The following is an 18,409-nucleotide window of genomic DNA, read 5'->3' as shown; positions in this document are numbered from 1 at the left end:
AATATCCTTTAAAGCCAGAAGTTAAGGAGGGCTAATTCCCATAATCAAAGACTTAAAAAGACAGGGACTGCTAATAGAATGCTCCAGCCCATATAATACTCCTATTCTCAGTATCAGGAAGGGACCTAACAAATGTAGGCTAGTCCAGGATCTTCACCTGATCAGTGAAGCAGTAGTGCCTCTCCACCCTGTAGTTCCAAATCCCTATACACTTTTAGTCCAAATACCTCCAGGTACTACTTACTACTCTGTCCTGGATTTAAAAGATGCCTTCTTTTGCATTCCCTTATACCCTAAAAGTCAACCTATCTTTGCCTTTGAGGACCCCACAAGAAAGTCTGGACAGGTCACTTGGACTGTTCTCCCCCAGGGATTCAGAGACAGACCCCACCTCTTTGGGTTAGCTCTAACCCAAGACTTGGCAGAATGGCAATACCACAAGCTATTCTGCTACAATATGTAGATGACCTCCTGCTCTGTGGACCAAATGAGCCTGTCATTTCACAAGCTACTGAGCCCTCACTAAACTTCTTAGCAGATAGAGGTTATAAAATCTCTAAAGAAAAGGCCCAATTGTGTCAGTCTAAGGTTACATATTTATGTCTTGTCCTGGAGAAAAAAATGAGGTCTCTAGGAGAAGATAGAATCTGTCCAATCTTGATGTTTCCTTTACCTAAAACTCTAAAACAATTAAGGGCCTTTTTAAGGGTCACAGGATACTGTAGAATTTGGATCCTGGGATATGCAGACCTAGCCAGGCCCTTATATAAAATCCTTAAGGAAGCACAGAAGGATACCTAGCCCTTTATTGAGTGGGATGACAAGTCAGAAAATGCATTCCACAGGTTAAAGAAGGCTCTTATGACAACTCCAGCCCTAGGTCTCCCAATGCAAGACAAGTTTCAATTATATGTCTATGAAAAGGGAGGACTGGCCTTGGGTGTGGTGACTCAGTTCTGGGGCATTACTCCCCAGCCAGTGGTTTACTTAAGCAAAGAGATCAGGTAGCCAAGGGATGACCAGGATGCCTCAGAGCAATGGCTGCAGTAAGCCTTCCAGTGCTTGAAGCTCAGAAACTTATCCTAAACTGCCCCCTAACAGTTTATACCCCACACGACCTAGGGGGGATTTTAAACTCAAAAGGAGAACTTTGGCTATCTGACAGCCATCTACTTAATTATCAGGCCCAGCTTCTGGGAGGGACAGAAATAACTTTAAGGACCTAAATAACTTTAAGGACCTGTCAGAGCCTAAATCCTGCATCCCTTCTACCAGAGGCAGAGGGAAATCCTGAGCACTCATGTGAGGAGGTACTTATGGAAAATTATGCTGCCTGACCTGGCTTAACTGATCAGCCCTTAAAAAAACCCAGATCTAGAATTATACACTGGTGGCAGTTCCTTTGTCAAGAATGGTGTCAGACATGCAGGGTTTGCAGTTGTGACAGAATTTGGCACCCTCAAATCAGGTCCTCTTCCTCCTAATACAAGTGCTCAATTGGCAGAATTAGTGGCCCTGACAGAAGCCCTAAGACGGGCAAAAGAACAGAGAGGAAACACCTATACAGATTCTAAGAATGCCTTCCTGATTTTGCATGCTCATGCAGCCATGTAGAAGGAAAGGGGAATGCTAACTACAACAGGCTCTCCCATTAAACATGCTCGTGACATACCTGCCCTCCTAAATGCTGTTATGTTGCTTAAAGAGGTCTCGGTGATTCATTGTAAAGGTCACCAAAAAGGGGAAGATAAGATAACAAAGGGAAACAAAACTGCCAATGAGGTGGCTAAATGAGCAGCCATGCAGGAATATAGCTGGCCCTCTCCTCTGGGAGAGGACTCTCCTTCCCCCAGAGAGACCACACTATCGGTCAGAGGAACATAAACAAGCCTCAGAACAAGGGTACCAGTTAGATCAACCAGGCTGGTGGGTGTCACCCAGAGGAAAGTTATGGCTCCCTAAGGCACTCCAGTGAAAAATTCTTAAGACTCTCCACCAACTCTACCATTCGGGCTTAGACAATGCTTTGGTTTTGGTCAACAAAATGTTTGGGGGAACTAAATTAAGGGACACTGCCCAACAAGTTGTACAGGGATGTGAAACACATCAAAAAAATAATCCCAATAATAAAAGACTCCAGGTGCCAGGAACACAGAAACAGGGATCCTATCCTGGGGAAGTCTGGCAACTAGACTTCACTCATATGCCAGGGGGACCAAAGTTAAAACTACTGTTAGTATTTGTGGATACATTCACTGGATGGGTGGAGGCTTTGCCTTGCAGTACAGTACATGCTAGGGAGATGGTTCAAGTTCTAATCACAGAAATAATCCCTCGCTTTGGCCTCCCCAAAAGCCTTCAAAGTGATAATGGGCCTGCATTTAAGGCAGAAGTAACTCAGGGACTCTCTAGAGCACTAGGCATAGAATACCACCTCCACTGTGCCTGGCGTCCCCAGTTATCTGGAAAGGTAGAAAAAACCAAATGAACTTTTAAAAAGACACCTGGCTAAATTGGCCCAAGAAACCCACTCCCCCTAGACCAAGCTCCTCCCTATTGCTCTCATCAGGCTCAGAAACACTCCAGGCAAGCAGGGACTGACCCCTTTCAAATCTCTATATGGCAGGCCCTTCCTAACCAATGACCTCCTTCTTGACCAAGAGACAGCTCAGTTAATTTCTCACGTCACTCAACTTGCTAAATTCCAACAAACACTCTCGGAGACTAAACAAGCCACCCCCAGAGAGGATATAAGGGGATCCCCTCTCTTTTGCCCTGGTGACCTAGTCCTAATAAAGTCTCCAAATCCAACCCAGGATTTGGAGGCCCCTGGGAGGGGCCATAACCTGTCATTCTGTCTACTCCGACGGCAGTGCGAGTGGCTGTAGCCTGGATTCCTGGATCCATCACTCGAGAGTCAAGTTCTGGAATTCCTCTGCAGATGTCACATCTCCACCTCCAGACCCAGAATTGCAGCCTGCCTCCTTCTCATGTGAACCTTTGGATGGATTAAAACTGCTGTTCAAAAAGAAAACGCCTACAGATACAGCTAAGTCACCTTTATAAGCCTTCTTTATCCAAACCTCCTAATCAGTTTATTCATTCTGCTTAGAATTACTTTAGAAATAGGGTTAGTTCCCCCTAGCTAAACTAGACCCCCCCAAAAAAAAGACAGCATCAGCATGTTCCTTTTATTTGCTAATTATATTGCTATGGGGCTTGGTCTTCTGGGTACACTAGCACCCCCATATGGGAAGAGCTACAGCCCTTCATGGAAGACCAATGGGTTCTTAAATCTCTCTTGAGCATTTACCCTTCCAAAATCTCCACTAAAGGACTCCTGGGTTTGCTATCAGAGACCAACAGCTGCTCACCTGCCGGCCTGGGTCCTATTAAATTTCACTCAGGGTCCCTTCCCTTGGTTGATATTCAGGCCAGATAATTTCTCCTATGCCATGGTTCCTCTTACAGGGGTCCCATGGAAGAACCAGCCTACTATGTCTTACTCTTGGCTTGGGTTCATTTCTCAGACGAAAATTTGCAGGTTTAACGTTTTTGTCCCAGACAATATATGCCAGTTTGTCATTCATCAATAAGGACCTACATCCCAAAAAGACATTTTTGACTTCACCACCCTGATGATAGGTGACTATCATCTCACAGCCAATTGGTGCTGTATGAATAACTCTAAGAGCCCCACTTTTATGAGTCCTGACATGCTTAGGGCTAATGTTTGTAATGGGAGCCTTGTCTCCAAGCTAAATGAGTCCTCAAACCCCATTGGTAAAAACTCTTATTGCATACTTACGATGGCCATCACAGATGTATCTTAATGAAATATATGATGGGATTAGGAAAGCTGTATAACTCTAACTTTCCACCCCCTGCGTCTCCATCTTTTACCAGCAGCCTTAATGTCTCTGACTACTTGTTTCCAGGAGACACCTCCCAGGCCCAAGCTAACAACACCCAAGGTATTTTATGCCTTGAGGAAGGATATCTCTTTGTAGGGAGGTCATGGAAAAAGGACCAGGTATGGGGGCTGCCATGTTTACACCCAAACCATACTAGAGGAAATTGGGCAATTGCCCAACTAATACCTAATCCTGAACATATATATATCTTTTTGGAATAATACTATAATACAACAAACTGAATTTTCCCAATGAACAGGAACAGCTTCCCATAGGGATAAAAGGGAAGTTACTTTAATAGTTTTAGGGATAACAGCATTAGTTGCAGCCCTTGCTGGAATCAGTTATGGGGTGATTGCCAATCATGTAACTGCAAAAAACCTAACCAAAGCAGTAGAGGACACCTCAGACCAGGTAGGCCTTGCTATTAAGGACATGCAAAGGTCTTTGTTGTCCCTTGCCTGTATGGTAATGGACCACTGCCTGGTCCTAGATTTTCTTTTGGCCAAACAAGGGGGGGGTATGTGCTATCACCAATACCTCCTGTTGCACATATATAAATACTTCAGGCATTGTAGAGGAACGTGCAGATTACATTCTCCAACAGGCTAAATGGCTCCGGGAGCAATCTCTTGAAACTCAGGTTTCTATACAGGTATGGGAACAAATAAAATCCTGGCTTCCCTCCACAACTCGGTTCCTATCCTTTCTGGGGCCTATAGTTGCCATTATTCTCTTGCTTGTGTTTGGGCCTTGCATTTTAAATTTACTTGTCAAGTTTGTTTTTTCTCACTAGGATCCATCAAACTACAAATGCCTCTGATGGAGATGAAAACGACCTACTACCGCAGTCCGCTTGACAACCCCTCTCGTGGTCAGCCTTGATGCTGTGGGCCTCTTCATCTCCCCCTATCAGCAGGAAGTAGTTACTGAACAGAATTCATCATCCTTATCCCAAACAGCAGTTAGGGCGATCACTGAGAGGGGGGATTTGAAGGACAGACCCCAGGAGATCAAGGAGACACTTCTCCTCCCTAGGAAACGCGTATTTGCATCTGAAAGACATCTCTGCCCTCAGGCAGTGCAAAAATAGGCTATAAAACCCACTCCTTACCCTGGCTCACAGGATCACCGGTTTCCAGCTCCCCCTGCAATCCCCAATATGCAGTCTTTCTCTTCTCTTTTCTCCAACTAAATTCTCTACAAATAAAATCTTCCCGACCTCTGCTGTTAGAGTCTGTCTGTGCTTTCATTCTCAGAGCAGGCTCAAGAACCCTGAGCACCTGAAATTCCTGCACATGTCATCCGTGCATCACTTTGTCTTTATGAACCTGGCCCATTCATTTAGCATGATGCTCTCCAACTCCATTCATTTACTTACAAACAACATAATTTCATTCTTTATAGCTGGAAAATACTCCATTGTTTATGTATACCATACCACTCCTGGTGTATATCTGAAAGAATGTAAGTCAGGATACAATACAGATAACTGCATACCCATGTTTATTGCAGCACTATTCACAATAGCCAAGTGATGGAAACAGCCCAGACACCATAAAACGGATGAACAAATTTAGAGTAGAGATTTTAAAGTGATATTTCATTGGTTAAATCTGGTCCAATGAAACAGTTTGTTCATTCTACATAGTTGTAAAAAATTATCCCAAACCCAAAGATCTTATATAAAAGCTCCTTATTTTTAGGGTTTTTTTCCCCTTATGTATAAGATCTGGCAACAGTGGAGTGAAGCTGAGCAACAGGTATCCCCTAAACACACATAAACTGCATAACCTCTGTGCAGTGTTTTCCAACCACCATCACTCCCTAGTATCTTTCTCCACATTGGCTTCACTTGTTTATGACACCTGTGTGGCCTCTGTGGTTAAGATGCTTAGAGGAATTTCTTCTACAGTTTAATCACCTTTAAATTTTATTCTCTTCAATTATCACATCATTGGTGCTAATGACTAATTGTGATTAAAGATAAAGATATTTCTAGAAATAGATCTTCTACTAACATCTGAGAGGCCTGAGCTAAGAATATAATTTTTAAAAGTTAAAATGCAGTCAACAAAATGTTAGGTAAAGTCTGTTCTATGCTCCCACTGCAGCAAATACATCTTCATAATTAAAAAAAAAAAGCAAGAAAGTCTGTTAAGCTATAGTTTAATAGAATTAAATCTGGCAAAATGTCAAAGATGACTGAATTTATTTAGCATATATATATTTATATATATATGGTGGTTTTTGAATGAGCTAGTGATGTTTGTACAAGTAGTAAAATACATAATTTATAAAGTGTTTTATATTTATCCCATAAAATTTATATTGTTTGCTTTTATTTTAGTCAAAAGAATATTGTTACAATCAAGATTTTCAAATAAGTTGTGGTCTATTCTTAGCATTACCATACAGACTGACATACAGAAAAAAGTCAGCTTTGTATAGTTAAACCAATGCATAATTTAAAATTCTATGAATTGTCTCACATTGTCTCCAATACCTTACTCATTTGTGAGAGCCTCTAGAATCCAGACTAGGAAAGACAGGCAAAATGGATACCCAGCACTCCTGGGAAATTCTTTGTTATGCAAGTGTCTAGTGCATTCCAACTATTGGAGAGGAAGAACTGACAACTAATTTTTCTTTTCTCTTACTTAAGCTGTTCTGTCATTCAAATCCTTTCAGCATTCCAGAGCAGTATCTGTGGGGAAACACTAAACTGTTTGGACATAATTGCCTTTCTTTTCAAGCATATAGGAAAAGCCATGAGGAGGAATATGTGCTGGAGACAGAGGCAGTGTTAGACACAGGAGTTGTGGGTCACACTCAGCTTGCACCAAGGCCAGGTCTGGCATCACCATGGGTTTGCTAATGATACGTTAGTGCCTGGAGCCAAGCACAGAGCCCCCTTTTTTAGTCATAGGGTGACAGTAGCTGTCAAATTCATACTCCTGAAACAAGTATGATCCTACTCATTCAAGTAGGATCCTGCTCAAAAATATTCACTGATTTCCCATCCACAGCCAACCACAGCATTGTAGAACCTGGAAGATCTGACCCCAACGTGATCTGCTGTCCTCCCCTCCTACTCTGACTTAAGTCTCCTCCAGGGCAGAGGTTGCAATTGAAGCATAATTACATCCAAGATGTCAGACTCTGTATATTACTTCCTCCTGTCTTTAAAAGTTTGCAAGATTTTGTGCAGTAATGGTTTTGAAACTTAAAGGTGTTGAAGAATTAGATACTAAGTCATTTCTTTGAGGTTCCTACCCAGGTGAGACTCCCATGCTGGTGTTTCCTCACCCAGGCAGGCTTTTCTCAAAGGCCCAGAGAGGACTTTTCCCTTATTCATGGTTCTTCTCTGCCCTGCATTTAAAAAACATGCTCAATTTGTATTTGTGGACTGAATGTACTTACATTTTTACCAGAAACCCAAAGGAACAGATGTCAAAAGTCTGGTTGTCAAAAGTTTATGTTTTTTTACAGCAGCTTTTCCTTTGGAAGAATGGCTTGATTTACTAAGAAGGAGCCAACTTCACCCGGCAGGCTCCCCACAAAACCCACACTGAATTTGGCCTTTGCTGGTTCTCTCTGCTCCTGGCATTGTGGCTTAGACTGGTTGGTAGCCTAATAAGGCAATGGTTTCTGTTTAGAGCTTTTAGAGATTCTGAATAGTCTTCAGCATTTTTTTTTTTATGCCAGAGAGTAGCAGTGAATTTCTAGCATGAGAGTCATTTCCTTGGCTTTCCTGATAAAACTAAGAATAGAACTGGGGGTGGGAGAGAGCAAGTATTGGGGATTCTAGTTATTACAGATTTTATATGATTACAGAGTATGAATATGAGTTGTACCACTGGCAACTTTAAAAATAAGCAATAATTTTAAATACTCCAGCAAAGAACAACAATAAAAGTGAGTAGGTAGATGACAGGGACAGTCTAAACTACATCACCCACAGAACCATCATGTATGTTAATTAATGTGCTTTACTCCTCAGCTGCTCCATTAATTCACTTCGCCATTCCTCTGCCTTCATCAATCTCAATTCACTATCCCAGGGTACTTTCACTCAGGAAGATAAACATTGCAAATTAATGTATTGTTTATTTCTGTAACTTCCCATAAGACTTATTTAAATGAATATCCAACTCTTCAATTCTTCAATAGAGAGTGCCGAGTCACTGTTTATGCCCTAAGCTTTGAATCCTTTGCCTCAAAATCCTATCTTGTGTTTACAGAGCACACATGATTATATTATGATCCTCACTTAATCCTTATCATGGTTCCCCTCCCACTGAGAGGGTTACTATCTTAAACCAGACTCCAAAATCTCATAATTATCCCAAGTTAGCCATCTTTACTTCAACAGGGTATTAAAATTCTGGCATGACAGTATCCTCCCTGATTAGGAAAGAATAAACCCAGATTTGTCTTGTCAATAGGTTATATTGATGACATTTGGGGAAGCTGATTATTTGACAAAAAGAGAATAGCTAAGTGCTGATAATTGTTGAAGCTGTATGGTAGACAAAAGGGAAATTAGTACACTAGTCTGCTTACTTTTGTGTGTTAGAATTTTTTTTGAAAAACAATCCTTGACAAATGTGACTACATGAAAGTAAAAACTTCTGCACAACAAAAGAAATGGTCTCTAAATTGAAGAGGCTGGGCACAGAATAGTAGAAAAATCTTTGCCAGCTATATATTTGACAAGGTATTAATAACCAGAATGTACAAGGAGTTCAAAAAACTAAACCCCCCAAAATTCAATGACCCAATGAAGAAATGGGCAAAAGAAGTGAATAGAATTTTTCATAGGAAGAAGACCAAATGGCCAAAACACATGAAGAAATGCTCACCATCCCTGGCTATAAAGGGATGCAAATCAAAACACATTAAGATTCTACCTCACTCCTGTTCAAATAGCTACCATGAAGAATATAGCAACAAAAGTTGGCAAGGATGTGGGGAAAAAGGAACCCTCATACACTGCTGATGAAAATGTAAATTAGTACAACCACTATGGAAAACAGTATGGGACTCCTCAAAAAACTAAAAAATAGAACTGCCATATGATCTAGCAATTCCACTCTTAGGGATATACTTGAAGGTATGTAAATCAGGTTGCAACAAAGACACCTGCACACTCATATTTATTACAGCATTATTCACAATAGCTAAGCTATGGAAACAGCTCAGATACCCCACCACTAATGAAAGGATTAAGAAAATGTGGTATTTATATACAATGGAATTTTATTCAGCAACAAAGAAGAATGAAATTTTGTCTTTGCAGGTAAATGAATGGAACTGGAGAACATCATCTTAAGTGAAGTTAGCCAAGCTCAGAAGGCCAAAAGGTGTATGTTTTCTTTCATATGTGAAATGCAGACCTAATACAAATATAGCAAGCAGTATTATGAAAAACAGATCATGGTAAGGGAAGGTCACATATGAGAGAAGGAGGGTAAAAGAAAGAAGTTAAGAGGGTGAATATGGTTGATGTAATCTAAACAAGAATGAATTTTTAAACTGGTTGAAACCACCATAAGCAAGGGACTAACGTAGAAAGAAGAAAAAGAGAGGAGAGGAGCCAAATCAGGCTATAATACATACATGCATGAAAGTGCCACAAGAAAACTTTCTGTGTAGCTACAGGACAAATATGCCTTGCCACCCACTCAGGAATGCCGCAAGGTAGATCCCAAACTACAACACCGTTCATATGAGCCCATTTTATCAATTAGTGGGCAATTTTCATTCCATGCCCTGGAGAGTGTAAAGTGAATGTTTTTCCACTGTGCTCTTTCTCATAATGGTAGGAAGAAGGCAGACAACAAATATGTGAGACAAGAGAATTCTTAGTGTCTAAAACAGCAGAGGAATCATTTCAAGGAATCCCAAGGCCTGATTGGAAATCCAAATACCACCATTGCTTCTTAGTACCCACACATGCTTTGCCAGATGCGCTCTTTCCTCATGCCTGTTGATACTCATTACCTTTAGTTTTCTCTTCCTGAGTCTTCTCCTTCATTTTATAGGCTCCAAGGTCTTTCCCATCTCTGTTTCTACTCTCAGACCTTCAGTGACTAACAGAGATGTCATCTTAATCCCTTCAGTTTCCTCCCTTAGAAACAATTTTATGAATGGTGGAATCACAGGTAGTCAGGCTAGCCCACAGAAGACAATTTACTCACCATGCTGAAATTCAAGTAGCTTTTCAGTAGAAAAACTGAAGCAAACATTACTGAGCAGTACCATTCTATTCATAAAAATGAAATAAAAATTTTTGATTAGTTTTTTTTTTTTTTTGTGGCCATCCTGGGGTTTGAACTCAGGGCCTCATGCTTGGTAGACAGGTGTGCTACCACTTGAGCCATTCAGCCACCATGAACTATTTGCCTTGGCTGGCTTTGAACCTGGATCTTCCTGATCTCTACTTCCTGAGTAGCTAAGATTACAGGTGTGAGCCACTGAACGCCAGGCTCTGCTTAGGTTTTTGAGGCTTCCTAGATGCTTATAAGGAGAACTCACAAGCTAACATTCTGAAAAATGAGATAATCAGTGTTTAGTAGCATTGCAATGCCAATAATTCAAGTTTCTAATCACTGGCTAGTCCTTTTCAGTTTTCATTAAATAATTTATTATTTGAATGACATTACTTACTCATAGAGTTTTAACTCTAGAGTAACCCTCATCTATAGTTTTCCTTTCTTTTGTTTCTCTTTTGTTTCTCCTTCTTCCCCTGCTTCCTCATCTCTCTCTGTCTCTGTCTCACTATGTCTTCCCTTTCAAAAATGAGCCACACAACTTTATTTTTCATTTCCACAAGAATCACAGAATTTTAAAACTGATCAAGCTATTAAATTAGCTGTTTCTTAGAACACTGAAGTCCAGAAAACTTAGCTAGTTACTACTCAAGGCCAGGGCTATAAATGGTAGGACAGAAGCAGCTTTCAGGCCCCAGAACTCTCTGCAATGTATACTTTTCATATATTATGATGGTCTTTAGACTTTTAGGCTTTTAGCATTATAGTGATTATGTGAAAGGCACCACTAATGGTGATATACATTTTAAAATTGACATTTATAGTTGATTCTAGATATTCCATCTTTGCTCGTGTGATTGACTACTTCCCCTCAGTTTTGTGGAAGCAATTCATGTTCTACTGGTTCTGTTTACTATCTGGTTGAAAGTCACAACATCACACGTGAACTTTTAGTGATTTCTGAAGGACCATTAAGAAGTTATTTGGTTTCTGTGCAAAGTCAAGCCTAGTGACAATAGACCCAGTAGTGATCTCAGTTGAGTCCTGCACTGAGGGATTGATACCAAATATAGAAATGCAGCCACCCTGTGCTCCAGGGCCTGATGGAATACTGCTGTCTGCAGATGTGTGTGAACCTCCTTCAGAAGGTAAGCAGCTTACAAGCTTCATGGAGACAAAGCAAAGCCATTATCTAAAGGAGGTGAAAAACGCAAATCTTATTTTATATTGAAATGCCCTTGGTAATTAGAAATAGTTGTGGAGTAAGACATTATGCTTTTTGTACATTTGCTATATGCAATGTTATTAAACAGTGTTCCTGACAAATTCAATAACATGGAGTTAATTTTTCTAGTATGACTGGTAGTTGAAACATTTCTTCAAGTCTTGTTAGAACAATTTTCGAGCCCTCAAGGGAAAACATAAGGGAAAGGAGAAAGGCAGAAAGAGGGGAGGACAAGGCTATATTTCTCTATTGCTACCAAGCAGAACAAACTTCAAAATTACTTCATATTTGGATTTTATCCAGCTTTTATCTAGCTAACACTGGCTTCATTTGCAACATGCTCTAAGCTAGGAGTTCTTAATCTTTTTTTTTCCCCCAAGCTGTACATGATTGATGATGGCTGGGGTGTGGAACTTTCCCATCAGGGTACCAGGGTTATGAGCTGTTCCCAGCGGAAGAACTGCAGCAAGTCCGTCACTTAGTCTCCACTAAAGTATGCACTTAGGAATGCACGTGTAATGTATTGCAGAGGAAACCTTGGCTCTGCTCTAATTTATTATTTAGAAATTAAATTATTTAAGTGTCAATATTTGACAAATGACTTGCAGTTGCAATATAGCTTACAGCTAACCATGGCATGCCAGAGTATTGAAGTAGCACTGTTGAGAACTGTTGCTTGAATTAGCTGAATTAAGCAGGCAGGCTTTTTGTTCCTTGAGAATACCAGAAGTTATATCTTTCTCTATCTCTCTCTTTTTTTTCTTTCTTTCTTTTTTTTTTTTTTTGGTGCTACTGGGGTTTGGACTCAGAACCTTGCACTTATTAAACAGGTGCTCTACCACTTGAGCCATGCCCCAGACCTTTTATGTTTTAGTTGTTTTTCGGATAGGGTTTCATGTTTTTAACCAAGGCTGGCCTCAGAGCTCAATCTTCCTTCATAAGGCCTCATGTGTTGCTAGGACTACATGTATGTGCCACCATGGCCAGCTTATAGACTTAGATGGGATCCAGTTAACTTTTCCCTCAACTGGCCTTGAATCTCAATCCTCCAGACCTCTGCCTCCCAAGTAACTGGGATTACAGATGTGAGCTCTGCACCTGGCCTTTGTCTCTCATCTTAATACCTGTTTCTTCCATCCATTCATATATCTGTTCATACACTCATATATGTATATATTGGTGCTCCAGAAGGCTAGATTCATAGTCTACTGAAATAAGAAATATAACTATCCACTGTCATGACCCAAAGGACAAGGAAATCAATATTTGTCCCTAGACACATCACTGCAAATGTCTATGGTCAATTGGAGATGGTCTTAAAGGTTTTGATTCTCCTCCCAGCAAGAGATGATGTCTTTTCTCTTGTCCTTGAATCTGGGCTGAATTGCATATGCTTTGACCAATGGAGTATAGTCAATTCTAGGCCAGACCTTTAGGTTGACTAGCAGCTTTTGCCTTGGTCTCTTGAAAGTCAGTTGCATTACAATATAGATTACCCTAAAATCATTATGTTGTGAGAAGTTCGAGCCACATGGAGAGGAGCTGAATAATGAAATGACACATGGAGAGATAGACCAAGGAGCACTGAGTTATGGACTATGTGAGTGAAGAAGCTATTTTGGAAGGCAGTCCTTTAGTCCCACCTGCCACGGCTGATACCACATGGATCAGTGAAGAACAACCCAGCTGTACTCTTCTGAGATTCCTGACCCTCAAAATCATGAGCAAAATAAAGTGGTTTTTAAAAGCCATTAAACCAGTAGAGAATCAGTATAATATCCATGGCCTGAGAATTTCAAAGACACACAGATTATCCTGCTCTAGTTAGACAAAGGCATTTATGTAAGGAGATTACTAGGGGAAATGTGGGCAGATTTACCTGGGCCAATCTCAGACAGCATGTGGAAAGAAAGAGCACATCAAGGTTTAAAAATAGAAGAGTATTTCAATGCAACCATGGGAAGAGAAAGAAAAGCAGAACGTTCTCATTGAAGGTGGAGGAATTTGTGGGAGAAAATACCCTTTCTCCATTATAAACCAGTGAAGGTTTTGCTGAAGGTGTCCACACATCTTGGATGTGTTCTGACTTATGTGTACCCAAGGAAATGTGAAGCTGTCCTTCTTCAACTGTGTGACTTATTAAATTGTTACCTGTGTTTCGCTAGTTTTTCATCTGACCACATTGCTGGGAGGAAGAGGGTATTCAACACATAGAAAATTCCAGTCTCATGGGCCAGACATGGTGGTTCACATCTGTAATCTCAGTTACTCAGGAGGCAAAGGTCAGGAAAATGCATTTTGAGGACAACTCTGGTGTATATTGGTAGATCCCATCTCAACCAGCAGCTAGAAGCAGAGATAGGGACACAAACTCTAGACCCTATCCCCAAAATAACTAAAGTAAAAAGGACTGGGAGAGTGGCTCAAGTGGTAGAACACATACATGCCTAGCAAGTTCAAGGTCCTGAGTTCAACCCCCAGTACCATGAAAAACAGCAAAAAATAAATGTCATTTCCACCTGTATGGTTTTGTGCCCTCATGCCTGGTTATCCTGGGCTCCCCACATTGCTGTCTCTTACCCTAGCAGCACCTCAAACACTAGGTTAAGCTCCTTTTCTCACTTCTCTTCTCACCTACCACTTCTAAAGTGAAATAATTTCAGAGTCTAAATTTTGAAACATTAGAAAAGTATTTAAGAATTTCCCCTAATTTTTGTAAGTCAGAAAATATGAATTGAATAAGTATATGTATTATATGCTACAACTTTTTAGACACTGATATATCAAACTGGAAGGGATAGACAATGTAATTGTCTCAAATATATAAGAGGATGGATGAATTTAGGAGTAAAAAATGTCAGACTGAACACTATAGAATTTCATAGGATAGGTGCAAAACTGGTACTTAAGTCCAAACCATTGGTTCCCTTCTGAAGGGCACAGATGTGATTCCGGAGTATCACTTGACTCTAGTAATCTGACTCTGCAGTGTAACGAGAGGCCAAAACCACTCACAGTGATCCTGGGTCTCCTGCAAGAGCACAATGTTAAGGTGAAAGGGGCATCAGACTAATTTTACTCTTCATCAACAGATCACATCTGGAGTAATACGTCCAATGTGTGGTTGCACTTTAAGAGGATGCTATCCCCTTTATCCAGTATTATACAAGATCCTGAAGGGATTCTAAGTTGTGTCATATGAGGATCTACTGAAGGAAATGGAAATAATTGGATAGGAGATGAGAAGATAAAGTAGATTCTGAGGGTCAATCAGCCATAGTGGAAGTGACAAGGGGCAAAGGAGGGCTGAAGTGACTCTAATAAAGGAGTTTTGTGAAGTTTGAATTTCCGGGCTCTGAGGATTTTAAGAAGCAGTTAGAGATTGACCTGGAAGTTGAGATATTAAAAAAAAAAATAGACCAAATAACTACCAAGCTTCCTAAGAATCACATTATTTGTAAGAATGTATTTGGTTATCTGAAAATTAATTCAAGCTAAGGCGTTAAAAGTGAAACATGCTTTCCTGAGAAAATTTTTATTTTAATAGGCTCTATGTTGAACACCTCCACTACTATGCCTACATCCTGCTCCCATAGCAAACATTGCTGAGGAATCAATTCCAATGTTGAATTGGATAGACTGGCATGACACCTCAGAAACAGTGTTTTGGGCAGCCAACACCATCACCTGGGTTAGGATAGCAGCACTAAATCTGCTAGTTTTCTCAGCAAAGCAAAGGAAGGAATGTCTTATGTTGGAGACTCTCCTTACTTGTTTTGGAAAATCCCACTTGAAACAAATTTCTTAAAATAGGAAACAGTACTTCATTCTACCTAGAGGGGAGAAAAGGATAAATGCAACATTATCTTGAAAGAATGGAACCAACTATTCATTCATTGATTTCATCCCATAAATGTCTATTGAGTGGCTACCATGGTAGATATTATTTGGGTCCTGGGGATACGGTAGTGAATTAGACTCAAGAGTCTTGGTTCCTCTTAGGGGGGAGGAGGGGAATTGTAAAACAAATGAATGAATATATTAAGTATCAGATAGTTATAGGTCCTGTGAAGAAAATAAAGCAGAAAAGAACAACAACAAAAAAAAACAAAGTAAAAAAGAGATACTGAGTCAAGGAAGGCAATTAGGGAGCCCCTTTTATCACATTTCAGCACATTACACTAGTTGTTCCCAGCAAAGGGAACTGCAAATGCAAAGATCCTAGGGCAGGATCACGTTCATCTGTTGTAATAGCAGGGAGGCCAGTGTGGATGGAGATAAGTTCAGTTTTCCCCAAGGCAAAGCCAAACAATCTAATAGGCCATGATAATGAAATTATAAAAATATTCTTATTTGACATTCTGAATATAATTGAAATAGTGAACTAATTAAAGATTAACTCTTATCCAGTAGAGGGTCATATATACTTTTTTCTGAAAAAAATGTTAATAGTTAACATTCCATAAACTTCACCTCACATGTGACCCTCACTGCATAATTATAAAAAGGTAACATTTATAAAATTAACTAAGAATTTCATAAATTTCTCCAAAGATCACTCTTAATTCTTTGATATTGAATTCATTCCCTTCTGAATCGACACTCCACTGCATTTGTAAGTTTTTACTCTTTGGTTGCTACTACCAAAACCTCACTTGCCACTGGTTTTGAATGTGATTCAAGTTTTTCTTCAATATCCCTTCTATTGACTTCATGAATTCTGAATCTGCTTTAAGAGTTGAAATTTCAGTTAATCATCAATTTACATTGTATCTGCATCTTAGTGTTGGATGAATCAGAGAGATATTGTCAGACAAAGGTGGATTTGGTATAAACTAACATTAATTAAGGGGGGCTGATTAAACGGAGACCAATGCCATAAACAGTCTGCCACAGGTGTATATTTTTGTTTCAATACTTTACTTCCCTGGACACCTTTGATTTTTCAAAGTAGTTCAAATATTGACCACTCAGATAATGAGACCCCTTTGTTAAGGTGTCAAGTATTAGGGCTGGCAAAGAAAAGAATTAGATGACAGAGAGTTAGGGAGAGAGATTTTTTTTTAATGGGAAATTATCTTTTCAGGCAAGATTCCTCTTTTTCACAGGGAGGCCTGATCACTCCCAAGGGCACTGACAGGAAGCTACAGGTCACAGTGTCCAGGCCAATAGAGCAGGGTTCTGCTGACTTCCTGGCATTGTGAGGATTCTGGCCTCTTGCCCCAGCATCTTACAGAAAGTGATTTCTCAGAATTGTCTGTTCCTCCAGGGATGTGCAAGCATTTTAAACCAAAGAGCCGTAAAGTAAGCGCAGAATCATTCTGGACGGACCTCATTTCATCCACTCCAGCCTGTTCACATTTGGTAAAGTTTAAAGTTTATGGTTCTTAAAAATAATTTTGAAAAAAGCTATGTAAGCACTGTGCCATCATAGGAAGTAGAAAGAAAATATCATATGTTAATCTGTTACTCAAGTGGAGTGGTTTTATTTATCTCTCAAACTTTGTTTGTGTTATTTTATAGCAAGAGTAATGACGACAAAGCTTGCATTTATTGATTGCTATGGTGTTGGTTCCAGGAATGTCATTTAATCTTTGCAAGCATCCATGAGGTAGATTGTCATTCTCTCCATCTTACAGATGAGACAATTGAGGCATCAAGCAATTGTTCCAAATTGAGCTACTGGCACGTGGTGGGTGTTGAACCCTAGCAGCTTTAGAAACTTCTTTCTTGAGCATGCCCCTGTTGTTTTACATTTTGCATGCAAGCAAGTTAATACATCAATCTTTAAAAAATTCCAATTACAACAAAGAAATTATGGTATTAAACATGAAATTCAGTTATTGGTTTTAAGAGCACTGATAGAAAAAGCAAAACATTGCCATTTTCAGTATGTAAGTGATGTAACCATATTCATGTTTGCATCTTTATTTTCCCCATGCTCTGCTTAGCTTGTTTAGAGTTCTACACGTAATATACACGCTGTGCATTACACATTACAATATATACTTATACCAACACTGTACGGTAACAGGGACTGTGTCTTGTTCAGGACACAGTGTTAAAGTATGTGGCATCATTTGGTTATTCATTTGTTCAATAAGCAAATATTTTGCATTTTTTCTGAAACACTCAGGAACTGTTTTCTCAGAATTCCTAAGTTATGCATGATATTAATTGATGTATTTAACCAGCCAGGTGCTGGTGACTCATGCCTGTAATCCTAGCTACTTGGGAGGCTAAGATTGGGAGGATAGTGGTTCAAGGCCAGCACAGGCAAAAATAGTTCTCAAGACCGCTTATATTTAACCAAAATATTTTTGGTCTTTAATGAATTTGAGGAACACTGGTTAAAAATAGATGAAATACAAATATGCCTCCTTTCCAAAACTTATTTTTGTCAAGTAACTTAAAAAAAAAATCCTGGACCATATAGGAGACTAGACTCCAACTGCTACTCTGGGATATACTTGTCTACAACTTCTTTAGAAGCTCCAATATTAATGTTTCTGCTTTTCTTTCTGAACTCTCTCTGAATTGCAGCTTAGATAAGCTGTCTCCAAAAATCTATGTCATATGATACTCATCAGTATTCCAAGTTGAACAGTACAAAACGTTTTTCAAAAGCTTGTAAAGACAATTTCTATACCTAATTTAAGATAAAAACAAATTTGAGAATTGATTTAGCAGTAAAAACTAAAGTGGTTTCTTACAAACTGCCAACTGTCAGGATTTTTTTTTCTTGGATATTTTTGTTTTTACCAATCAATTGTTTTCATTGTACATGAGTAATACCCCAAGCCTAATTTTGGTGCTCTCTATTCATGAGTTGCTGAGAATTTTTTAAAAATTTCTTTATGGGCAATATTGAATACATGCATTTACTGAATATATTTGTCTTTTCATTTTTTTTCCAAAGGCTCCTTCATATTCCTGTCCAAGTTCTATTTCACAGTTGAAGGCATTACTCTTCTATTCCAAATGGATCATTGAGA

General features: G+C 39.6%; 1 protein-coding gene across 1 annotated transcript in view; it reads right to left on the bottom strand.

Annotated features, from left to right (window-relative positions):
* The window catches only part of LOC141424863 (claspin-like), a 41,280-nt gene extending 38,373 nt beyond the window's left edge, over nt 1–2,907 (bottom strand). Inside the window, 1 exon segment of the mRNA XM_074079522.1 lies at nt 2,813–2,907. Within this exon segment, the coding sequence (XP_073935623.1) occupies nt 2,813–2,907 (95 nt within the window).
* Between the last annotated feature and the right edge of the window lie 15,502 nt (nt 2,908–18,409).

The sequence above is a fragment of the Castor canadensis genome, chromosome 7, assembly GCF_047511655.1.
Source record: "Castor canadensis chromosome 7, mCasCan1.hap1v2, whole genome shotgun sequence".
In the NCBI taxonomy this organism is placed as follows: domain Eukaryota; kingdom Metazoa; phylum Chordata; class Mammalia; order Rodentia; family Castoridae; genus Castor; species Castor canadensis.
This window is presented reverse-complemented; position numbering and strand designations above follow the sequence as displayed.